Here is a 23,981-nt window from a genome sequence, read left to right on the forward strand (position 1 = left end):
TCTGCATAATCTGACGACTTGACGCTTTGCATGATTCACGGAGACGGCCTGCTTTGGACTTTTGTTCCATCCCCCAAGATTTAATTATACGACTTCGAGATACCCTTGTACCGTGCAGAATCATTATTCGCGTACCTGTTCACTCCAGTCACGCTTGAAGAGGCTAACACCGCTCTTGCTGAGGACCTTTCGTTTGGGAAGAACACAGCTCTACGTGTCAGATATTTAGGAGGACCGTTTTAAGGACTCGATGAGATAAATACCCATATCTTCCCACATTCTGCGCACTGCAACTTCACTTCGATCAGCAAAAACGCGACATGACAAACTATCCTCCCTCATCCGACAATTTCATGGAGAATCCTTCAGCAACGTCTCCTCGTTCATTCCGCACTCAGTTCCAACTACCCCGACAATCGTCCAGGCAGTTCGACGCTTACGGTCCTATTACCTCTGGCGGCTCTCTGTACAACACTAACGACTCAATGGCGCGATATGACACGAGAAGAATGGACAACCGTTTTGGGCCTCCCATGCAGAACACACAAATGGCCGGTGGTCCTTTCTCTTACGACGTCAACAATAACTCCCAGACATGGAATGCTGCTGCAGCTAATGCCTTCGCTGGAGCTCCTCACACTCTGGCGGCCCCAGCCATGGGAGCAATGGCGCCGATTGGAAGTCAAACAGGTAGACTGAGGTCAAGTCGGCCAAGGGTCGGACTGCCAGGAGTAAGTTGATTGACCTGTAAAGTCTGCTTTCTCACCTCTCTGACTCTTTTGTTAGCCTTGGCTCGAGCAGCCTCCCATGCCACAGCAGTTTACGAACATGGAGCAGCCACGCCTTGGGCAGCAAATGCGTCATGACTCCTACACTGAAGCTGAGGATGAACTGATCCCAACTGCAATCGTCATCAAGAATATCCCCTTCGCTGTGAAGAAGGAATCATTGGTCCAGCTCATGACCGAAATGAACCTACCACTGCCTTATGCTTTCAATTATCACTTCGATAATGGTGTCTTCCGAGGTCTTGCCTTCGCAAACTTCACCTCAGCCGATGAGACGGCTGCCGTCATTGCTAACTTGAACCACCTCGAATTACAGGGCCGTAAGCTACGTGTTGAATACAAGAAAATGCTACCGGCCCATGAGAGGGAGAGAATCGAACAAGACAAGCGATGGCGTCGAGGCCAGCTTGAGGAGCAGCACCGCTCAATGACCACCGCTCAACTTCAAAACCAGCCTTCGGTATCCTCCCTCGCATCGCATCAGCTTCCCGGATCGTCTCCATCGCCTGTATCACAACATGGAGCGAAGCCCAGTAAGTTGTTACTCGAAGCAAAGTGAATTTTGGCTGAGTGTTACAGACTACGATTTGAACGATCAGCAGACCTTGAATTTCTACACGGAGCTCGTCGTTTTCAAGAACGATCCCAACCGAGAAACCTTGGTCATGTCCCCGTCACTGAGTCCAGAGGTTCGACGCACGATCCATGCGCTCGCCCACAATCTGAATCTCTATCATACCTCTCATGGCACAGGTGACCAGCGTCAAGTCCACATTATGAAGTATCCCACTGGCGCCAAGGTCAGCCCTCCCCACCAAGCTTTTTCCAACAACATTCATGGCGGCGACGGTATGCGTAGCAGAGGATTAAACCGAGCCGCAACCACCCATTTCGGAGAACAGAGACAACAAGAGTCTGCCGCTGCTTACAATGCCCTTCGCGGTCAATCTTCCGTAGGATTACTTGGTGTTCTCGAACCCTCTACGGGATTTGGCAGCTCTGCTAACCTTCGTGCTGCCAAATCTTTTGCAGACTTGAGATCGTACACGCCGTCGCCAGCTCCATCCAACGCAAGTTTTCCTCCAAATCTACAGACCAATGGTGCGCGCTACCAGCAGGTAGATGGTGCCCCAAGCTCTGGTACTTCTACCGTGACACCAACCACATCCAAGCTTCACGAAGAGAATCAGTTGAGCAATGGTATTGGTAGTTTGTCACTGGGTACCGGACTCGGCAGCACTGGGAGTCCTCGTAGGATCCGAACCATGTTCTCATGGGATAGTTCGCACCAATATCCAGCTACAGCACCGATCGGTAGCAACCGTACTATTGGCACCGGTTTCGACACGAGCTCCCAGGATCGTCTTCCATCTCGTCAACCTCGTGGCCCAACGACAGAACGCGGCTCTGGATTCCGCAGGCAGAACGGTCATCACGGTCGAGGAAGCGATGAGCTGAGAGGCAACCCGGAGATCATCGTCGAATAATGCGAGAGTCTACGAGAGACACGACAAAAACGAAGAAATGAGACCAAATTGACGTTCCTATTAGACACGTTGGGGCAGCCCAATTGCTTGGATTGAAATTGAAAGTCAAAAGAATTGATTCTGCGGCGCCAAAAATACGGATGCTGTGTTGATATCAGACTTGTCTACACTCAACATTGTATCATCGGCATCTACAGGCGTAGTCACGGATTGGGTTTGGCAACTGGAGGGAAGCGTGAAGGGATCGTCAGATCCTGCTGGTGGTCAGTTCTGCGACCACGACCACTTGGCGGGGAGTAACGGGATTGTTCGGCATCGTTCGGCATCGAAGGATTCTTGTAGCTGTCAGAGCTTTTGCCGTGCTTGGCTGAATGTCATTACTGTTTTGTTGGAGCTACCTATGCACTCGTTTCCGTGGTTGGACAGTCATTAATAGTGCACCTCTCAGTCTCTGTCTTTCCCTCTCGAAAAGCAGTGCCACAGAGTCTGTTATGTCGGACTGCTGTTGAGCTAGTTTAATCAATGCTACACCATACCTACTGCATACCTATTGCACTTCCTTCCATTGGCTGAATCCATCCTGCACATTTTCACAGACCCATCCTGCCAAAGTCTGTCGCCAACACCTTTGCCCCTAGGACAATGCCAAGACGTTAGTCAGCTAGTGGCATGGCTTTTGTAGCCCCGAACTTCACTGCTCTACTCATTACACTCAAGAGGCAATCATCTTAATCTTGCTCACCTCGGCCAATGAAATTGCCACAGGCTGTCACCAGGGTGGTGTATAGAGATCATCGCACCTCTCAGCATCATGAGCAGGAGCAACAACGGTGGACAACATGACGAGGGGCGGCCGGGCTTCACGGTAGGTCAACATGCTGCTGCTGCGTCCTTCAGTCATTCAGGTATCTGGCATGTTTCCAGCTCCGTCTCTCTTGGAATACACCGTCCTCTTCACTTTCTTGCCAACATCATATGTTCTTAACCCCATCCTCCTCCAAGCGAGGCATGATCATTCTTCCAGCCATAGACCGGCATTCTATGTCTATTTCTAGTCTAGCGTGCATCTGGCACTAGCCCACTATTACTTCCCGTTGCAAAACAAAGTTCCTTCCTGCCTCTCTGACTGCTGCCACACCACCGCGTCGTTCACTACTCATCTCCACCACCACCTCTTGGATTGTGCCACAACGCCCAACTCACTCCCACAATACACCCAAAAACAAAATAGATCACACTCTTCCAAATCGAAATCGTCAATACAATGGCTGGAGGCAAAGGCAAAAGCATCGGTGGGAAGGGTAGCGGCGCAAAAGATTCCGGGTCGAAGAGTCAGAAATCACACAGCGCAAAGGCTGGCCTGCAGGTGTGTCATCCCTTCGTGGTGTATCGTGTTTGCCGTGGTGATACGACCTCCGATGTGTGACCCCCGACTCCATCATTATCGAATCCATAGCGAGAGCGCCTCGACGCGTTTTGCAAAACATCAGGCTACGCTCATACAGGGATACTGTCGGCTGTAATTTAAACCAACATCAAGTTTGCCACGTATACGCCTCGAAAGACTTCTTGCACATGCGCCAATGTCACAACGTCGACATCACACGTTCACTGAGTCATAGCTAACTGTTACATGACATAGTTCCCTTGCGGTCGTGTCAAGCGTTTCCTGAAGAACAACACTCAGAACAAGATGCGCGTTGGAGCAAAAGGTTCGTGCTCTTCACTAAACCTACTTCAGCCCATTCACTAACTCCTGGCTCTATCCCAGCCGCCGTCTATGTTACTGCAGTCCTCGAATACTTAACCGCCGAAGTCCTCGAACTTGCAGGCAATGCTGCAAAGGATCTGAAGGTCAAGCGAATCACACCTCGCCACCTGCAACTCGCGATTCGAGGAGATGAAGAGTTGGACACGTTGATTCGCGCCACTATCGCGTTCGGTGGTGTCCTACCGCATATCAATCGTGCACTGTTATTGAAGGTGGAGCAGAAGAAGAAGAGCAAGGTGGATGCTTAGATAATGATGACGATACCCGGAATTTCTTGGGATTGCAAGGGAGAGTGAGCAGGAGCAGTTCGAGATGTGATGTGGTGAGAATCAAGACGCACTGCTTGCTAGGCTAGAGATAGCTCCACTCCTAGGTGGACAAACCAACATACCCGTGGCTATATGGCGTCGAGATTCCTCGCTCAGATATCTTTAGCCGACAGTTTCTGACTCTTTCCATTATCTTGGTTCTGGTCTCCTAGAAGTGCTCCCATCTCTCTGTTGCTTGTTTGTCTCTGCTCTTCCTTTTTCGGCTGGGTCGCCAACGTGGGATTGCTGGGAGCACATCGTGAGACGAATAGCATATTGAATCTCGTACCTGTTGTCAACTTTTATCCATGTCGATTTGTTTCACGGGTCTCGTATATAAACGTACTAACCGTAGTTTTTTACTTTACCAAGCACACTACTTGCTCCACAGCCAGAAAAAGACCGTAACCAAGGCGTCATTGCTGTGTCCTCCCTTCCTCTCCTTGCTCGTGGCCACTTCTCTTCAGATGTGCAGTCATATAATGCAGAGGCTGAGGGCTAAGGGCTGAGCCTTCAGACGGCATGAGGCCAACTTTCAACATCGCGCTAACCGTCCCAGAAATCAAACACATTAATGCTTTGATCCGCGACAAATTTCCACACCAGCTCCCTTAAACTCAATCATACCAAACTACGGCTCTGGGGTAAATGGCATTCGAGTTACGGGTTTGACCACCAACCGCTAGAACTTCAAATACCACAGTGCAACGACCGGAAGCATTATGTTGGACCAAAAGGACCGCGGCCCTCGGAGGACCGAATGATAGCTTTCATCTGACACATTATTACTCCTCATCGAACTCGAAACATACAAAACAGCCGCAGTATGACAAAGTTAGGATTTACCTAGGTTTGAAACTACCGTTGGATAATAGATGGTAGATTCTCCTTTTTTGGGTGGGAAGCTACCCAGTCCGTGGTTTTCTTTTAAATGCATACTAATTGCTTCCAATCCTGCTTGCTGTTACGATGATTGACATCTTCCTTTACACTATGATACTCTATATGTTGTGATGATGTGTTTGATTCTTTACCCAGGATTTTTGGCAGTTACGTTCAATTCCTGCAGAGAATAAAGTGATGTTCGGCAACAAAAAGGGAAGAAAGACTTCATGAGTCTGGCATAACGGCAGGCACATAAACCACAAGACAGATAAAATGACACCTCCGTACCTCTTCAGAACAATGAGATTATCTCCTACTCGGCGCACCCAAAGGCCCAGGAGCCGCCGGTGACACTGACTCTCGCAAAGTTGACGAGATGTTGTTGACCGCTGGACGGTTTGCCCGATCACGAATATTCTTCGTCGCGCCAATTTTGTTGTCAAGTTTCTTCTTGGTCGTCTCGCGATCGGTCTTCACGGAGGTAGAGCGGTTACCTGGGATGGATCACAGAGTACATCGTCTGCTCTGAAAAGCTCTTCCGGCTCCCGGGGAGCGATGCCACCATCCTTGAACACCTGAATTCACTGTTGCTATCTCTACATCGAAGCTATATATATACTGGTATGGATACTATCAAGCGAAACGGTAGGCGTGACTGTAAGGTGGAATGAGCACCATAGTTAGTGGATAACTGGGCTCTGAATAGTCCTTGTAACCTCGCTCTTACTTTGATAATAATTGATATACGAAAATGTCCAGAGATGTACCCGAGTAACGAATCGACCTGGGCTTTAGGGGCGGTAGTGTAGTAGAAAGCCTGATTAGGTGTTATCCTGTCAAGTGAGTTTTGAAAATCTTAACTTCCCTTTTTGTGACTGTCTCTCGCGCATACTAAAATAAAGAGAACCCGCGAACGCAGACTTTCGTTTCTGCCTCTGGGCTGTAGCATAATATTCAGTCGTTTACTAACTAAAAACGTTATCACAATGTTTGACCATACACACAGGGGTCAAGGGGACTCAAAGTAAGGCGTTCCGTTTCTGTTTCATGCCGATTTGCATGCATGACCAGAAAAGGTTTCACCAATCACTATGAGCTGCATACCGAGGAGATGAACTGTGCTGACTAATCAATGGATAGTGTGTAAATAGCAAGTTGTTCTATCTAATTCAGTGCGAAAAGAGAGCGCATTTCTACGTACAAAGTTGCTATACCAAGCAAAATAGCGTGAAACGTACATACAAAAAATACATGCGGGGATGGGACGAACGCGTATCAATTATGTAACAAAACGATGGTGACACACGTAGCAAAGTAGCGCAAACTGTATTTTTGAGTTCAACACGAGATCATCAAGATCTGTGTACTCCGTATAGGCACCCACAGTGTCTCTACTGCAGCCATGAAGAAGATTGACAGTTTGATGATACATGGTGGAAACAGGTTACGAGCTCGATATACCTGGCTGCACAACATACAATCATGGTGAGACTTTAGCTGCACGCCCTAGTTAGATGGCACACATACTACTCGGCCCTGTTTTGAGGCAGTTAATATGCCTCTTTGGCCATGAGAGAGTCTTGTTAGTAACAACATCAGCACGTCACCTGCAAGCGGAGGACCAGACCGACAGAAAATTACACTGATAATAAGCCGAAGGACAATATTGCCTGCACTCTCACGTGTCTTTGTTCAAGTCATACACTACTGCCTGCTGCAGAGACAACGTCCAATATGTCCGAGAGATCAGTTTGGGGTGCTCAGGGTATCCGAAATACTTCAGGTAATAGCAGTGCAGGGCTAGGCATACCTGGCTACATGGATCTGAGCAATTCTCCGCAAGCCACACTTGCCGGATATATGGAGTTGCTATCGTTGCAGTCGACAAGCACGGAGCAGCGGACAAGTACTGGTCGGTTGATTTCTGGGCAGCCGTCGTCGTCATCACCCGTGGAGAGACGTACAACTCCTGGGCGTTTGCATTCTGGTCTACAGCAGTCATCAACATATGGAGAGAAAACACCCACTCGAACCATTCCCCAGCCGCGCTCACCACCGTGTAAAGAAGGTATGGCTTGGCATTCACCCCTTTCGCAGCAGCTACCATTACCCGCTAGGGAGGAAATATCTGGCCAATCACCCTCTTCGCCGTTGAGAGACTGGGCAGGTACTATGGAGCTGGCCTTATCGCCACCGAGGCAGACAGCCCAAATCAGGATTCCGCGGAATCAAACAGCACGACCAGGAAATAGCCCTCCCAGCCGAGCGTCCCAGCAGAGCAATATCGCCACATGTCCACCAGCTCCGCCATCAGCGGACGCCATAGCCCTGTTTCTCGCCGTTTTTGAGCCTCCTGGAACCATCCCGATGTCATCTCTGTCACGATCATCGCGCCGTAACTGCTCCATCATGGTGCAGTACCGACCCAATGTCGACAAGTTCTCCGAGTACTGTTGCATATCAACTCCCAAACGGCGGCCCAAGCGTCACCTCCAATTCTTCTCAACGCATGGCCTGCCGGACCCGAGAGACAACGCACCGGGTCTCATCGCCATGGGTTTCGTCGCCCGCGTTCCCCCGAGCGAGTCTTCCCGATTGAACGATCTGATGATGGAGATGAGACGAAAAATGGACGACACTTGGGACCAGAACACCTGGATAGATGTCTATCTTCGAGACCTGGTGGACCGGATGCTCATCACGCGGCAGCGAATGCAGGATCTGTTGGATTTTCTACGCCGCGCTCTGGAAACTCCGTTTACGGGTGTGCTCCCGAATGCACAACACTGTTTTCCCGGCGCTCATATCCCCCGTATTCATGTGGGGATGGATGACTGAGACGGCCAAATACTTTAGTTTCGTTGATTCGGCTTCGGGGGTGATGCACCTAACCGTTCATTTCTTTTCCTCTTCTTTGATCAAGGCAAAGATCCCTCCAATCACCAACCATGGGCCCTTAACAACATCATACGCCATACGCAGACATAATTCAGGGCACCCCATATTATTCGTCAGGGTTTTAAGCGGAATATATATCCTACTACCACCCTAGTCATGATGAAAAGGCAGTAGGAAAGGGGGGGGGGACCTCGTTACCCCCCTCCTCGTATTGAAAACTTTCTAGATCTAGTCATCTCATGATCATAACGCCCGTCCTCATCCTCTTCCCACGGGATTCGTTTTCACTCCTTTTCCGACTACGCCAGAGCGCGCCCCTCCTCCCCGAACTAGTGAACAACTTTGTGCTGAACCGAACCTCCAGAACAACCGTTTGAAGAGCGCCCTCTGAACGCTGAGCCCGCTCCCACGCGAAGCTGTTGTTGAATGAATTCAGGGATTTTTGGGTTCGGGTGAAGAGTGATAGCAATATCAGCTGGCATCGATCTCGCTGGCAGTTCGGTGAAGTAGTACATGTATGATGTGCAGCGGGAGTTGCGAGGAATCCTGACCACACTTTCGGAGTGCGGTTTCGAAAAGATCAATCTGGCTCTACCTACTTGACTCCCGTCATGTCATGTCATGTCATGCCATGCGTACTGTAGAGATCCGAATCGATACGTCCAGGACCCTTTCAGTAGTCGCCCGCTAATCCATCCCTGGAGTGCATGGAGTAGTGTAGGGTATACAGCTCAGCTCAGCTCAGCTCCGCTCCCAGATGGCGATAGTAACTAATGAATGGCTTGATAGATAGAAAGATGATGGACCTTGATTTGGGTGGGTTCCGCGTAGTACTGAAATGTGATATACATTATGCGTCGTACTACTTCTACTACACGGGGGAAAAAGCTTCGCAGGCAACATCCATTCATCCACCCACAATGATGATCATAGTACCCTTACATGGACCTTCGCATGGATATATATAAATCTACCCTATCTTCTCCGCGCGTGGCCGATCAAGCGGCCCTTGCCCCTGCCCCTGCCCCTTTCCCATCCCCAGCTCCGGCTGATCCCCCGACGAAGAGGACTCACTCCTCAGCGGCGGCACACCGGAGTGTTCCTCATCGGGGCGCCAGAAATCCCTCTTACCTCGCGCGGCACGCGTCACCCAGGGAGGGAGAATGCCGCCGGGAATATGGTAGGACCACGGATCCTTGGTCTCCTTGTCCGGGGGCACGATCCGACCTCCCGACACGACCTCGATGAGCTTGATGAGGGTGTTGAGGATGATGTAGGTGACGATGCCGGCGATGAGGCCGTAGGCGATGCTGTAGGTGAAGGGCATAACGGCGAGGGTGACGAATGCGGGGATGGCGTCGCCGGGGTAGCGCCAGTTGATGTCCGCGGCGGCTTTGCACATCATGGCGCCGATGAGGACGAGGGTGCAGCCCGTGGCCCAGGGGGGGATGGAGGCGAAGATCGGGGCGAAGAAGATGGCGATGAAGAAGCAGAGGCCGGTGAAGACGGCGGTGAGGCCCGTTTTGCCGCCTTCGGAGATGCCGGCCCCGGATTCGATGTACGCGGTTACGGGTGGCGAGCCGAAGAGAGAGCCGATGGAGATGCCGAATGCGTCGACGAGATAGGCCACGGCGCTGCCTTCGAAGTCCTGGGTGCGTTCGTCGATGGCGCCGCAGAAGCGCGCCATGGCGTAGAGAGTGCCGGTGCAGTCCAAGATGTCGACATAGAGAAATGTGATGAGGGCAAGGCCGAATTGGCCGCCGTAGTCGCCAACATTCCATTGTTGCACGACGAGGGTGCGCTGGATCGGGTGGAAGGCAACGACGTTCTTGAAGAAGTCGAACATACTATTGCCGAGAGGGGTGTAGGGGAAGTAGGTGACGGGCGTGGTGCGGGGCCAGGAGATGATAGACACCAGCAGGATGCCTGCAATGATGGCACCTTTGACCCGATACATCAGCAGCATGGCCGTGAACATGCCTCCACAGAAGAGACCGATCCAGAAGGTTGGATTCCTGAATCTTTGAGAGGGCGGGCACGTTCCATCCTCGAGGAAGAACTCCGGAGAACAACCGGCAATGTCGATCGGAGTAGCTGTTCCTCCAGTGATGGCGCCGATGCCGGCATTGTATGTGAGTCCGATCAGGCTCAGGTACAAGCCAATACCAACGCCTGTTGCCAGTTTGATGGATTTGGGAATCGCCCTAGCCAGCCACTGCCGGAGTCCCAGAAGCGAGAGCCCCACAAAGACGAAACCCTCCACGAAGACAGCCGTGACCGCAATCTGATATGGAACTGGGCCGGAGCCGTGGTATCCCACCACCTGATAGGTAAAGTATGCATTCAAGCCCATGCCGGGAGCCAACGCAATGGGCCTATTCAACCACATCGCATTAGCGCTGGAGCTGTGCGAGCAGGGCAAGCCCGGGAGTGGTATCTTACATGTTGGCAAACAATCCCATGCAGAAACTCGTTAATGCCGAAATGGCGGCAGTGGCGGTGACCAGATCCCGGTTTACTTCTTGCACGCATAGCATGTACTCCGGATCTGAGTCGCAAAGGTCGGGACTATCGGGCGGGCAGACACAAGTACCGCCGGATTGGGATACGATGTTGGCATTGACGGCGATGATATAGGCCATGGCGAAGAAAGTGGCTAGGCCGGCTCTCAGCTCGGTGAAGAAGTAGGAGCCGGCACGAGCTTGGGGCTTCATCGCTCAGCGCTCGTCAGCACACAGTACAGCTCCAGCTACAAGAAGCTTGATCGAGGGAGGAGAAATGGGAGAATTGCTCACATGGCTAGAGCCATCCAGCCTGAACCAGCGCCCCACCAAACTTTTTGCAACAGCTTCGTTGGCGGAGTGTACCCACGCCATGATTATTCTCTAGAGCCAGTCCTGTGCGATAGGTGCCAGATTCGAAGGCGCATAAAGACGACGAAAGTTCGGGATGATGCCGCGCCTTAATATGCTCCTCATTTCTGACATGGAGGCGGCATAGCATGATCGATCCTTGCCTCTTTTCGGCCTTATCAAGGAAGAGGGGGCAAGGGGCGAGAGCCGACGCGACCTTTGACCACGATAGCGCTAAGATGGATGGCACATTTCTAGTGGTATTAGTAACCCGGGCTGGATACCCTCTCCACTTGCAATCACGTTTGGGACAGGCGGACGGTGCCGGCCACAGCGGCCAAAAGCTGTGCTTGGTGTCCCAACTAACCACCGGGTACAACGCAGTAGGCCACGAGCCTCGACGCTGGTGGTGTGCTGCGGATGTTCAGCAGGGTGCGCTAGACTGGGATCTTCTCCATCGTTACCGCTGTTGGTTTTTGGTTCGACAAACTTGAAGGACACAAGATACTCTTAGATACTCTTATCTGCCCGGTTCTCGAGTGATGATCAAACTTTATACGGAGTATGCCACCTGGCCTTATCTGCCAGCCAGAAAATGAGATCGAACATATCGCGTCGGCTAGAACTAAGGGGGATGGAAAGGAAACAAGCATGGAGATGTTCGTCTGCCATGTGTCTGGTCCAGCCAAAGAGGCAGACGCACCGCATCCGATCTTGCAGGTGCATCTTGCATGTGCACCTCGCTTGTCCCGGAGCAATTGGTAGGGAAGAACAGGCAAATCAAAAGAGAGTCCACGGACCGATGGACCTCGGGGCACTGGTGTTGTCCATCGGGTAGTTAAAGCTTGGACCACTGGCAAGACTCCGGCAGCCCGGTTGGTGGTTTGACTAAACTTCTCTTTACCATGTATGTTGTACCTATCCTCATCCATCAATCCGCTCAACACAATCATGACTACTTTTACCGGTGACCCTTTCTTTAGCAAGATCGAAGCAGGAAGAGCTGAGCCGACCTGGGTTTGAGCATCAAAGTAGCTCGCTGCAGCTAAGATGAAGTTGGCTTTGTTAATGGCAGAGAGCACCCAGGAAAGAATGGCCGCAGGGAAAGGGTAAGAGGGAGAGAAGGATGCAGGCAGGAGGTGGAAGTGAAGAGACGACAGGGTGGCAAGGCGGGATAGATGATAATCTCCTTGAGGAACATTGTGACCAATCCGTCATCCATTCGCTGCAAAGTGGACCAGCAGAGGAAGACAACAGATCATAGACGGGGGGCAAACGAACATCTCCAGGAGGAGAAGCAAAGGACGGTGGAAGAGCGATTACTTCGAAGCATGGCAGGTGCACTTGTCTTGCAGGCCTTGTATTGCGCAGCACAACAAGCATGATTTGAGTCTATGCTGAAGCAAAAACAGATTGGCCACCATGCTACGAGTGTTCCTTGCCTGTGCGTGCTCATGCTCATGCCCACGCCCATGCTCATATGCTCATGCCCACGCCACGCCCATGCTCATGCCCACGCCCATGCTCATGCCCACGCCCATGCTCATGCCCTGTCACATCGTCACAGCTTCATCAAAATGCCAATTGCGGTCCTCACCGAATCGACCTGCACCTAACTCTTGGTTGCCCTGGACTGAAGTTGGTCATCACGACTTGCGCCTGGTCAAGACCGGTTTCTGCACGAAGCAGATGCCATGCTTGATCCAGAAACCGCGTGTTGTGCAAACCATGCCCATATCATCGAAAAAACAGTAGAAGTGCCTGATAGGAAGCATAGTTAAGCATGTGTAGCACCGTAACCCATATTTAGACCCTCCCAATAGTCACGCAGCTCGCATTCGTATGCCTTCAATGCTTTCACACTGCGGTCCAGGTGACCAAGCAACGATAGAGCTGATTGGCTTGATGGATATCCTTCGGCGACTGGAAGTCGAGGAGGTCGAGGATATCAAGATGCATCTCGGATGGAAATGAGGTCAGAGTTGCTGGCATCTTAAGTACAGCAGAGAGACTTGTGTCTACAGATGAGAGGTCAGTCTGGAAATCTTGCGTCCTTGGTCACTACGTACGCTATGGGCGTGAGGTCTAAAAGGGGTGTAAATTTCGAACAGCGCGACAAGACTGGAGAGATTTGATGAGGGTAATTATGCTTCAAGAGGGTAGTGGCGATCTCCATTAGACGAACTCTGGCATTGAGAACGAGAGGTAGGTCGGTGAAGAGTCGCCAGGTTCGGACTCGCTAGATTGTACATCAAGGCCACCACTTTGCAGATAAAGCTCAATCATGCGTAGGGAGTATGCGCCATTCATCCATGCCCATGATCCACGCCCATGATCCACGCCCATGATCCACGCCCATGGCCCATGATCCACGCCCATGATCCACGCCCATGATCCACGCCCATGATCCACGAAAAGATACATGCAGAGAGACCCATGCCATTCAGGTGGTGAATGTTGGCCAGCCGCCACAGATATGCCAGCGCAGAAATTCCTTCCTTCCTTCAGCCAGTAACGGCTTCTTCCTCCTTCAACACCTTCTCCTGCATCTTATCAAGGTACATCTTCCTGGTGTTGCCTTCCACCAATATAGCGGACCATGTCAAGCCCATAACACTGGCCGCTGCTATGGCACGACCAACCCGCCTGGCCCTTAGCGAACTGATGATGTAGTACAACTGCAGAACTGTCGTGGACGCTCCAAGATATGCCCAAACCAGGTTATATCTCCAGAAGGACTTCTTTGCATATATATATTGGGCGTGCAAGGGATTCTCGGTGCGATATCGGGTGAAGGTTAAAGAAGGAGGGCTGTGGAAAGGAATGCCCTTAGGTTTGATGAGCTCTTTCCACTGTGATTCGGCGTAGAGATTGGGGATTGTGGATGGCACGAGGTAGCCTTCGTGGTAGGCCAGATCGAGGAGCAGTGGGACTGAGATGCCCAGGCTGAAGCGGAAGGGGTGGAATATTGGTCGAGTTGAAGCCATTTGATCGAGGCCAAAGGTGAATTTGGATGTTTCGGGGGTGGGGGGAGCAAGCAATCGCTTCCACCATCAACAACTCCCTCAGACAGCTTGCAACAGCTTGCAACCGCCTCCAGAAGGACTTAGGGGTTCGAGGTGATATGAAGAACCACGAACTAAGCGGTGATGACCCCGGAGAGTAAGGCTAGAAAAAGTCTGGCGGTATTAAAGTCTGCTGTGTGACCTTTTGCACGGATTGAAGCAGGTCGGCGAATTTGTGATCAACCAGCAGGTGAAAAATTATTTCAACCAGGGACCTCCGGACTTGCAGCACGACTTGGGCCTCTGGGCCAGGGCCAGGGGAAGAATTCGCGGCCTCCAAATCGACTTCACGTCAGCCACAGTGAGCTACCATGCTGCCCGCTCGTGCTTGGAGAGTTAAGAAGCCGGTGTCATCCATCCACCCCCCCGGCCGGACACCCTCGCTCAAGTGTGCCTATTGGATTCATTGCTCAACCACACCCCTGGTGGGAAATTGCATGCTCGTCCCTGCAGGATACTGATCTAAGAGAGTAGCTTTCGACCCCACACCCTCTACGAACAAGGCCACTCTATTATCTATCCCGATATGGCCCCCCAAGGCCTTGTTTCATGTGGCTCCAATGTCTTCTCTTGACGTCTTCTTACTGTTCTCGGTCTTTCCTTGCTCTCGTCCCTCGTTCTCTATTTTCATGTCTATTGCGTCTTCACTCTCGCTTCCATGATCTCTCGCGCTCCTCCAACTCCTCCAATGTCTGAGACCCACGTCGCAGGCATCGCATCAAGCGTCTTGGAGATCTCGGATCTGGCGGCCAAAGTGTCGGTAAGGCTATTTGCTTTATCTCGTAAGGTCAGAGATGCCATCAAACCAATAGAGGCCTTGTCCAAGGATATTGCATCGACTGGAGCTATTTTGAACCAGTTGGGCCATCGATTGAAGAAGGGCGAGGATCTACGGGTGGGTACCTCGACTTTGGTCACTTCGGTCGATGATCTTGTGGAGGAATGCAGCAACATGTTCGAGAGTATAGACAAGGCGCTGGATGGCAACAACACGGGCAGTAAAGCTATCTTGGGTCTTCAGCATTATGTACATGTCGCTTCCCTGGAACCTCAGCTTGTGGTCTTGGAAACCAACCTGGAAAGATTGAAGACGCCGTTGGCATTGATGCTTAACGTGCTGATATATGCTGAGCAATTGAAAAGGTATGTGCCCACCAAACCCCAGTCCTGCTAGATTTGTGCTTGAACACCACACTGATTGCACAATCTGAATTCGTATAGTGAAGAAAAGAGCCTGCTCCTCAAAGAACAGCAAGAGCTCATCAGAGTGCTCAACGAAGAGAGAAAATACAACGAGAGACGATTCCACAAACTTACAACAGAAAGCAGAAGTCCGCCCGAAGGCATCGGGGCTCCCGAAGCACCAAGGATCGAGGCTACTCTCACGCAGTATACTCTAAATGAAGGGGTACTAAATCAGGAAAGGCCCAGTCAGGAAACTAGAGAAAAAAATTCAAAAGCAAAAGGAAGAGTTTGGATCAGGGACGAGTCACCAGAGCGAGAAGATCGCCCGATAATAGACAGCCCGCCACTTCGTCTGAAGACTTCATTAATAGATCGAGTATCTTCTAAGGTCCGCGGCAAAGTCCGGATCCCTGATCCAGTTCAAGACGAACCACAGGAAGAAGAGGATGATTCGTCGTTGCTTGACATGGCAAGCTTTCTGAAGTCCACCGGTCCCGATACCCCTCGAACTTCTTCAGGGGAAGACACTTCCAGCCCACCTGCAAAGTTGAAAAAACCGCGCCCCAAATATCAACCGCGAGATCCGATTGCAAGAAGCGATACGTCTGATCTCATCGACTTCTTTCGAGAAGGCTCACCTCGTGTCAAAAGAAAGGCCAGCAACAAGAAGCTTCCGGTCATCACCCTTGTGCGGGGCACAACGGAGCCTATAACACCACCACTCACTGCGCAGGAAGACACCGAAAAGAAGTCTCCTCTTCCCCCTCACATTTCTTCCATGCAGAGCCGACTGCGTTCTCAGTCCGCTGGACTACCTTCGCCTTTAGGGAGTCATCCGCCAGCAACCAAAGTCAATATTTCTCGGCCAGCCACCACCAAGTGGCCCTTGCAAGCGGTACTCGCCTGGCTGGAGAAAAACTCCTTCTCGACAGAATGGCAGGACACCTTCAGAGTACTGGAAATAGAAGGCTCAGAGTTCGTCGAGCTGGAATCTGGTCAAAGCATACGGAAGATGTTGACCGTCATATATCCACAACTGGCCAAAGAATGCTCAGACAGCGGCATCGGTTGGGATCAGGCTCGAGAACGCGCAGAGGGTCAAAGATTACGGAAGCTCATCCGCGAAATGCCGGTGGATATCAAGTACGAGGATGCGCCTCCAACCGTGCCGGAAAAGGTGACAGACCGAGGTCCAGCCACGGCACAATCGCCCAGTAAATCAGAAATGGCCTCTGGAGGTCGGCAGAGACCTGTCACTGCCCCAGCCGAGGCTACCTCTCCGGATTCAGCCACACCATTTCAGTCTCCTCGGAATGAATTCGAACGCACAGACATTTTCCCCTTGCCAGAATCGTTGCAGAAGGAGGATCCAGAATTCAGTCTGGAGACTCCGCAATCATCTGCGAGCAAGAACAACGATCTGCCTCGTCTCCGGGTTGAGGTCGACACTTCTAACGTGTCAGACGAATGGGTCCGGAAGTGGACCGTCCTATCAGCAGAGGAGATCGCTCGTGGGAGGAGAGAGGATGATAGACCGTTCTTGATTGATTGAGAAGCCAGATTTCTCTACTTTTCCTCGCTTGGGAAGGCTGTTGTGAGGGGAAAGGGGAAAGGGGAAAGGGGAAATTAATGAGGTGATGCATCATGCCAACTTTGTATGATCAAATCACCCCTGAATTATGATATGATCGTGTTTCGGATCCACACATGGGCATTGCTTCATTCTATCATTTGTACAGCCGGTAAAAGAGAAACACAGCCGATGTGTACATTACACCCCCACTAGCGAGAAATCTTCGGTATCTCTCTCTCAACTAGGTGTCATCTGCGATATGTCATCTGCGATATGTCATCTGCGATAATGATGCATAAATAGTTCAATTCACAATGTGTGTGTGAGTGTGTGTGTGTGACTCCAGTCCAATCCCCGAGCGACCCTGCTGCAGCCCACTCAACAAGGCGCCCTCCACACATCAAAGCATCATCACTAGTTAGTATTCTTCTAAGAGGAAATCCCCCCCCTTTGACACTGTGTACCCACGACTCGACTCCCTTCCAGCTCTTCGAAGCGTCTCTCACACCAAAAAAATTCAGAGAGAAGTCGAGATCATGGGTTCGGATTTTAGTACAGGGCTGGCGGATTCGATTGCTTTGTTTTTCCTTCACACGTTACTGAGTAAAAGGGGGAGAGAAGAGAAAAAAAAAATGAAATGAAATGAAAAGAATGATCGCTCAAAATGAAGCCAGCAGCAGCAGCAGTAGTAGTAATAGTACTCCGTAGTAAGTTAGTCTTACTAAACTCATCTCCATCTCCACCCACTCTACTTTTCCACACCCAAAAAAAGAAAGAAGAGAGAAAGAGAGAGAGAGTGAGGGGTAAGCAAGCAAAGAAAAGTCATTTTCTCAAGATCACGAAACGAGGGATGCAAAAATGAGATAAATATAATTCAAAAGCCCCCCGTCCCTCCTCCTCCCTCCTCCCACCAGAAGAACGGACAATAAAACATGCAGAGCTGTGAAAAGACAATTGATCTGGTTGCCCCCGGCGAAGCCTCTCTACGTGTAAGAGGAAATGAAAGGAGATTTCGGGCCACGATCATTCATTCATGAGGGATGAGGGGGACGGAGGCATGGGCGCGTCTCGAGATCGTCTTCGTCTGCTCCTTCGCTCCGCAGTCACACGTACGAGGACGAGTGGATAGGGGTGGAGCAAGGCCCTCCGGTTGAGAAGTCTACTGCAGAAGATGAAAAGCGAACTGATTGAGAGCTTCATGACGCATTTATGCGGGCCTGCTGTTGAAATCAGATCATGAAGGACAGTTGCCGGCATGGCATGTTTTGCCTCGTTGAGTAGTCTCCCTTTTAAAATTCACTCCGCAAGGACAGTTCCCGAACCAGCAAACCCCCGGTCTAAAAGTCGCCGCCCATGTCGCCTCCGCCAAAGTCATCACCTCCGCCGAAATCATCACCACCGCTCCTCGTGATCGGAATCGTGCATCGCATCCGCCAGCATCATGCCACCCACGACCCCACCACCGACACCCAACGCGGCGGCGCCACCGGCCCCCATGCCCTTCCGGGGCGGTGCGTGACCCATCATGCCGGCGCCGTGGCTTCCGCCCATCATCCCGCCGCCGTGGCTGCCGCCACCACCCATCAGGCCGCCCAGCATGCCACCAGCGCCGTGTCCGGGCTGATGGCCATAGGCACCTTGCTGCGGGTAGCCGCCATAGCCTCCTGAGCTGCCGTGTTGTTGGCCAAAGGGACTCCCACTACTTCCCCGCCTCCGCTCTTGTGCGCTCGGTTGTCTTCACCCGCCTGCGGAGCCGAGGGCGCGCCGGGATACCCGCCGTGGATGCCTGGTGGAGCGGCGCCCTGGCCCGGCGATTGCCCGTGACCGTGACCATGCGGCAGCGGAGCCTGGGCGTAGTAGTCGTTGCTTGCGCCCAAGCTCGGCATGTCCGGTCTTGGGCTCCGCCCGCCTGCCCTTCGGCTTGGAGTCGTGCCGCCAGCGCTGCGTCGTCTTCGGCGGTCGCGCCGGCACCGTACGGGTTGTTCGAGTCGAATGGCTTCTTGGTATCTGAAGCGTGGGATAGAGCAGGGGGTTGTCGGATCCAGCGTAGCCGGGTGGTGGGCCGGTGGGACCGCCTTCGGATGAGAGGGGACGCGCCGGTGAGCTGGGCCGGTCCCATTGCGACTGTTTCGTATGCAGATTGACGTAGAACCTGGATAGGGAATGGCAGCATTTAGTATCAAGTCACGAAGTGCGGGAGTGGTGAAGGAACACTGAGTCTGAGATGATGACGCACCATTCTCTGTATTGCTCGTTGAACTGAGCTTTCCAGCCGGGGGGGACTTGCGGAGGAGGCGGACCAGGTGGAGGGGCGTATTGATCCATGTTGAGGATATGTGGACAAGCACTAATGGGACGATGGGATTGGTGAGATGCGCAAAAAGTTGCACAGTTGAAGTTGCGCAAGCTTAACTTATAGGTAGGAGAAATGGAGAATGGGCAAGGGTGGAAGTGTGGAAGTGTGGAAGTGTGGTTGTGAGAATATGGTGACCGAGGGGAGCATGAATTATGCGCACATAGTTCTCCATATGTAGCGCATATATGTAGTAGTATGCGATTACTGTTGTACATAGTACGTCATCTGTGGCTGTGCACCACGCGGCTACACATCTCACCACCTCACCACCTCACCACCTCACCACCTCACCACCTCACCACCTCACCACCTCACCACCTCACCCTAACTTAGCTGACAGATTAAAGCGCAGATGTTCGGTATGAACAAGCATCTACTCACAAAACCAGATCTGCAAACCGCAGAAAGACTTCCTTATCAATGGGACATGATCAAGCCACTTGATTGAGCTCTACGCGACATACAGAAATCAACCTCTACAGCTCTCCTTGGAACTGAATATGTGAAGTTGCACCTGACCAAACAATCTCCACTTCTAGCCCTTTATCGCCAGCCTCGGGGACAGCGGTAATGTCGCCCTGCTCAAACCTATGTGGCACAGATCTGGCGTAGAATGAGGTATGTTTCCGGTACGACAACGTCCCGTTACTCGTTGTCGAGAAGATCGTCTGCTCTGGAACTTTCTTCCCGCACTGAAATATGTTGTCGATAATCCCACAAGGTCCCTTGGATGAGATCAAGGTGAACATGCGAGGCTCCCTGTGATGGTGTTCCGGCTTGTCCACAACATCATCCTGAACGTGGAAGCCGGCGCAAGTTCCGCTCATATACCACTTGCCTTTGGATATCAGGCAACCTCGAGGACTTGTCTCACCTTTCACAAAGACTTGTAGAAAACCTTTCCCTTTGAAGGGAACTGCAGTGGAGGTGGGCGATGGAATTTGTGTCGAGGACTGGGAGTGTGTTGGCTCCGTGGTGCCAGGGCTTGTTTCTGACGAGCTCTTGGGGAGGTACCTGATGCCTGTACCTGGACAGCTGCTCTTGGCCCCATCCGGCTGTGCAGCAATGAATTTGCCGGTTTGGACCGATCCCCGTACCGAGAAATGATACCATACTTCATTGAATACGTGGCCTCTACAGCGCAAAGTGACCGCCGTACCATGCATTTTCTTTAACGGTGCTTGGATCTCTTCCTCGGTCCAGGTTCTGCTGTCGCTAGGCAGAACGCCAGCAGCCGCCAGGGTTTGGTAGGTGGGTAGCGTCTTGAAAAGGGCGGTGGTAATGTTAAAGTAGTCCACAACTTCTTGCTGAGCCTGGTAGTTGTTGTAGCATTTGGTGTCGAGCGTGCTGACACAGGTGCCGTGCTTCGCCCATTCATGCGACCACAGGTTCTGATCATCACCTTGGTAATCCTTCCAATAAGTTTGCATATAATCTAGTACATCTTCTCCACCTCCTGCGGTGAGGATACTAGAAATATTGCTATATTTACGTGCATGGTCACAATTTGCTTCATAGGTGCCATCGCAAAGATCAGGCCTGGAGACATATTAGGCGAATCTTTCAAGCGATGGTGTGAAATTTGGAACAGACCATAGTCCATGTATAGTCCATGAATCAGACGGGCCCACCGGGGGATTCGTATCCCAGAATTGGGTTTGCAGCATTAGTCCGCCAGGATAGTTGAGGCAGCATGTATCCACAGCGGTGGTGTTGTGACAGCTCAACTGGGTGTTTGTACATGACGCTGAGCTTCCTCCAAAATGGTTATCTGAAGAAGGCGCTGCGAGAACAGAAGCCTGCAGCAGGCTCTTCACATTGACTCTGTTGTTGTTCCAGGGTCGGTATTGCCGAGCTTGAGTTTGAGTCTTCGAAATGATGTTGGACAACGAGTCCAGGACAGCTTGGCGGCGAGACGCAAACCACTGATCCATGAAAGCAGGGCGATCTTTTGAGTATTTCCGCTGGACTGTAGATGGTACGCTAAGTATCAGAGAAAGCGGAAAGATTGTTATCAAATGTATCTGCCTAAGCCGCTAACGAGCACAGGCGGAACGAGGAGACGTCGTTGCAATAGCCCAATGGGTGGCCACGAGATCGATTTGGTTGGGACAAAGGGCACATGGCAGGCTCGTGTTGCGACACAGCTAGAGTCACATTCACCCGTTCCACAGACTTACTCGTCATTCCCTGAAGCGGCTGCACGAACAGGCAGCACAGCTTCTAATTTCGCTATTTTGAAGCATTGTGGCTATCGATACGCCCTAGCTTAGGAAGCGGTGAACTTAAGGAAACAGGCGTCAGGTGAGTCCCTTGTTAAACCCCATATCTCTCGGAAATGGCGCTGCTCTTAAAGCGACGCTTGCAGCATTGTTTTTTTTGACGTGAAACACTGGAACGAAGGGTACGGCAGACATCCAATGGTCGGCATAAAACTCCTGATCGATGGAATCCATAAGTTATTGCTTCTGTACTACTGAATGTGATATTATGGTATCTCAAGAACAACTCCACACCCCTCTTTATTATATCATAGTGGTACAAAACGTTGCGCAGAACTCATTTGTTGCTACCCCGGCTGAATGCAAAGACCGCCACAATGACCACTGCCAGCGTGACAATTGCTCCCGGCAGTAGTAGCTCGTTGGGGACACCACCAATCAGTTGCCCCTCGTTCATAGCTGTCACAGCCTGCTTTGTACCCATTGACCGCTTGGCTTGTACCTCCTCATCACTCTCTGCTGCTGCTGCTGCCGCCGCCGCCGCCGCCGCCTCAGCCCTCTCTCTTAAGACCGATTCTGGTGGCGTCAGTGGCTTGGACACGTTCGGACGGGGATCCACAGTGGCAACAAGAGGAGGTTGTGCAGGATCATGCACGAAGAGATCGACTTTGTCCCGGCAACCTTGTCGAGCAAGCGCAATGGCGTCGATCAAGTCTTGGTCTGTTGTAATGGAAACTGTATCACCCTCATTGTCCATGTAACTCAGCGCATAACCAGATTTGCCAAGTTTGCCCTCGTCCACGTTGGCCTCGCCACCCACCGCATCTACTTCGGGTCCCAGCTTTGAGGTGACATTAGCAACAAGCTCTTCCATCCCGGCTGACGCAACGACTTGAAGACGATGTACTCTTCCACTTGGGGCTTTGAATTTGAACGGAAACGGCATGTCCTCAGGAGCAGCAGCTACGGGTTGCACTGCCTCCGAAAGGTCATCGTCTCCGTTATGTGAAGCAGATTCGTTGGGCATAACGCTATCTCCTCTTTCCATTGGAGGACGACTGGCTCCAGGAGACATCAATGAGCCATGGCCTGGAGTGGTTGGTCGATGACTGCCGTCCCCAGACATCATCGACTCCGAGTCGTTGTCCATGGACAACCAGAATTTGTTCCAAGCCGGGCCTTCGCTTTCTCCACCCATGGTGTTGATCTGTTCCAGAGTGGCATACGTCAGCTTGAGCACGTCAACCATGCCGACGATTTCCCCAGTCTCATTCATGACGGGCAGGTTCAGGTAATGGCCGTCTGTTACTTGTAAGCGTAGATACCAGTCCTGATCAACCGGACTTACCATGCATTTTGCGCAGAGCGGCTTGGATGCTCATGTCAGCCGGGGCAAAATCTGGATGGGGTGTCATGACTCTGACAACGCTGCAATTTGAAGGATCCAATCCAGGGGCAATCACACGCAGAACAACGTCTTTGCTGGTGAATATTCCAGTGATTGAACCCTGGTCTTGAACCAGTACAGCAGTGGTGTGATTTTCCTTCATCAATGCGGCTGCTTCCTTGACGGTTGTCCGAACCGAGACCGTTGTGGGTGGAAGCCCATTCAATACTGACTCTAGAGTTGGGCCCGACATCTTCTGTCTTAGCGCCTCCACGTACTGGATAATCTGTTGCGGCTGACTAGACCCGAGTTCGGATTGCACACCTTCTAATGCATCATAGAGCTTCCGGGAAGAGCTGTAGGCCCGTTCCAACTTTTCCATTGCATCGTAAAAGCATTTGGTGATATCGAGAATACCAGAAATATCCTGATTCTCATCCATAACGGGGAGATGACGGAACCCTTTCCTGACCATGAGATCCAGGGCATCTGTGGCCGAAGTGTCGGTCCGAGCACAAAGCGGATTCTTGGTCATGATCTCGGATATGCTGACAGCACTTGCCTTGATCCCAGCGCCAACCACACGGAACGCCAGATCTTTCGCCGTGAAAATGCCTGCAATCCTATCGTCGTCGTCTGTCACTAGTACACAGTCTTCTCTTTTGGCGGCCATCAGCTGCGCGGCTTCCGCAACGGTCGTGTTTGGCTTGATTTGGAGAGCCTGACTTGGCTTCAAGGCAAGGACTGTACCGGGTGGGGCTTTTCGGGTATGCCGTGCTCGACTTGAAGCATGTTTCTTCTTGCTGAGGTCCGCCTCCATTTTACGTCTGATTGCTTCATCTCGTTTAGATTGCTTTTGTCGACTAGCTGACAACGTAGAGCTAGCTGTCTCGCTTTGCTGAGCCGTGTTGTCAAGCTTTGGGCGGGGAATTGAGGATGCTGGAGTGTCGTTGAAGGGCATCTGTCCTCTGCCCTGGCCACGTGTCGGGGTCGCACGATAAGTGCCCGTCCCTGACATGTTGCTGCTCTTGATGCTAAGGGCCGACCTACGGATTGAGTATAAGCAGGTCAAGGGCGGACGTAGCTGGGAAGTTGGGTAAAGGTTGGGCCAAATTCATTCCTCGCGGTTACTTCTGAAGTTGCCAGTGCCATGGAATCAAAACAATCTTGGCAGGCATTTAGTGCCAAGAACGCGGAACCTGCC

At 51.7% G+C, this 23,981-nt stretch overlaps 9 protein-coding genes across 9 annotated transcripts; 4 read left to right on the forward strand and 5 right to left on the reverse strand.

The window, feature by feature from the left end:
* Nucleotides 1-320: 320 nt before the first annotated feature.
* Nucleotides 321-2,275, forward strand: EPUS_07605 (uncharacterized protein; the record flags this gene model as incomplete). Its single annotated transcript, XM_007805819.1, has 3 exons — nucleotides 321-731; nucleotides 787-1,321; nucleotides 1,368-2,275. 3 exons carry the CDS (start codon nucleotides 321-323, stop codon nucleotides 2,273-2,275), a joined length of 1,854 nt encoding a protein of 617 aa, XP_007804010.1.
* A 1,264-nt stretch (nucleotides 2,276-3,539) lies between these two features.
* On the forward strand, nucleotides 3,540-4,294 carry EPUS_07606 (Histone H2A; the record flags this gene model as incomplete). The annotated part of the gene is made up of 3 exons (XM_007805820.1): nucleotides 3,540-3,641; nucleotides 3,918-3,987; nucleotides 4,047-4,294. The coding sequence occupies 3 exons, from the start codon at nucleotides 3,540-3,542 to the stop codon at nucleotides 4,292-4,294; spliced, it is 420 nt and encodes a 139-aa protein (XP_007804011.1).
* A 2,679-nt stretch (nucleotides 4,295-6,973) lies between these two features.
* EPUS_07607 (uncharacterized protein) lies at nucleotides 6,974-8,077 on the forward strand (the record flags this gene model as incomplete). Its single annotated transcript, XM_007805821.1, has 1 exon — nucleotides 6,974-8,077. One exon carries the CDS (start codon nucleotides 6,974-6,976, stop codon nucleotides 8,075-8,077), a length of 1,104 nt encoding a protein of 367 aa, XP_007804012.1.
* Nucleotides 8,078-9,107: 1,030 nt separating this feature from the next.
* On the reverse strand, nucleotides 9,108-10,851 carry EPUS_07608 (xanthine/uracil permease; the record flags this gene model as incomplete). Its single annotated transcript, XM_007805822.1, has 2 exons — nucleotides 9,108-10,512; nucleotides 10,580-10,851. 2 exons carry the CDS (start codon nucleotides 10,849-10,851, stop codon nucleotides 9,108-9,110), a joined length of 1,677 nt encoding a protein of 558 aa, XP_007804013.1.
* Nucleotides 10,852-13,493: 2,642 nt separating this feature from the next.
* On the reverse strand, nucleotides 13,494-13,976 carry EPUS_07609 (uncharacterized protein; the record flags this gene model as incomplete). Its single annotated transcript, XM_007805823.1, has 1 exon — nucleotides 13,494-13,976. One exon carries the CDS (start codon nucleotides 13,974-13,976, stop codon nucleotides 13,494-13,496), a length of 483 nt encoding a protein of 160 aa, XP_007804014.1.
* A 736-nt stretch (nucleotides 13,977-14,712) lies between these two features.
* On the forward strand, nucleotides 14,713-16,791 carry EPUS_07610 (uncharacterized protein; the record flags this gene model as incomplete). The annotated part of the gene is made up of 2 exons (XM_007805824.1): nucleotides 14,713-15,197; nucleotides 15,276-16,791. The coding sequence occupies 2 exons, from the start codon at nucleotides 14,713-14,715 to the stop codon at nucleotides 16,789-16,791; spliced, it is 2,001 nt and encodes a 666-aa protein (XP_007804015.1).
* A 1,413-nt stretch (nucleotides 16,792-18,204) lies between these two features.
* On the reverse strand, nucleotides 18,205-19,137 carry EPUS_07611 (uncharacterized protein; the record flags this gene model as incomplete). The annotated part of the gene is made up of 3 exons (XM_007805825.1): nucleotides 18,205-18,481; nucleotides 18,516-18,964; nucleotides 19,027-19,137. 3 exons carry the CDS (start codon nucleotides 19,135-19,137, stop codon nucleotides 18,205-18,207), a joined length of 837 nt encoding a protein of 278 aa, XP_007804016.1.
* Nucleotides 19,138-19,644: 507 nt separating this feature from the next.
* On the reverse strand, nucleotides 19,645-21,102 carry EPUS_07612 (uncharacterized protein; the record flags this gene model as incomplete). The annotated part of the gene is made up of 2 exons (XM_007805826.1): nucleotides 19,645-20,707; nucleotides 20,762-21,102. The coding sequence occupies 2 exons, from the start codon at nucleotides 21,100-21,102 to the stop codon at nucleotides 19,645-19,647; spliced, it is 1,404 nt and encodes a 467-aa protein (XP_007804017.1).
* Nucleotides 21,103-21,727: 625 nt separating this feature from the next.
* Nucleotides 21,728-23,795, reverse strand: EPUS_07613 (uncharacterized protein; the record flags this gene model as incomplete). The annotated part of the gene is made up of 2 exons (XM_007805827.1): nucleotides 21,728-22,692; nucleotides 22,739-23,795. The coding sequence occupies 2 exons, from the start codon at nucleotides 23,793-23,795 to the stop codon at nucleotides 21,728-21,730; spliced, it is 2,022 nt and encodes a 673-aa protein (XP_007804018.1).
* Between the last annotated feature and the right edge of the window lie 186 nt (nucleotides 23,796-23,981).

The sequence above is a fragment of the Endocarpon pusillum genome (assembly GCF_000464535.1).
Source record: "Endocarpon pusillum Z07020 unplaced genomic scaffold scaffold4610, whole genome shotgun sequence".
Taxonomy (NCBI): Eukaryota; Fungi; Ascomycota; class Eurotiomycetes; order Verrucariales; family Verrucariaceae; genus Endocarpon; species Endocarpon pusillum.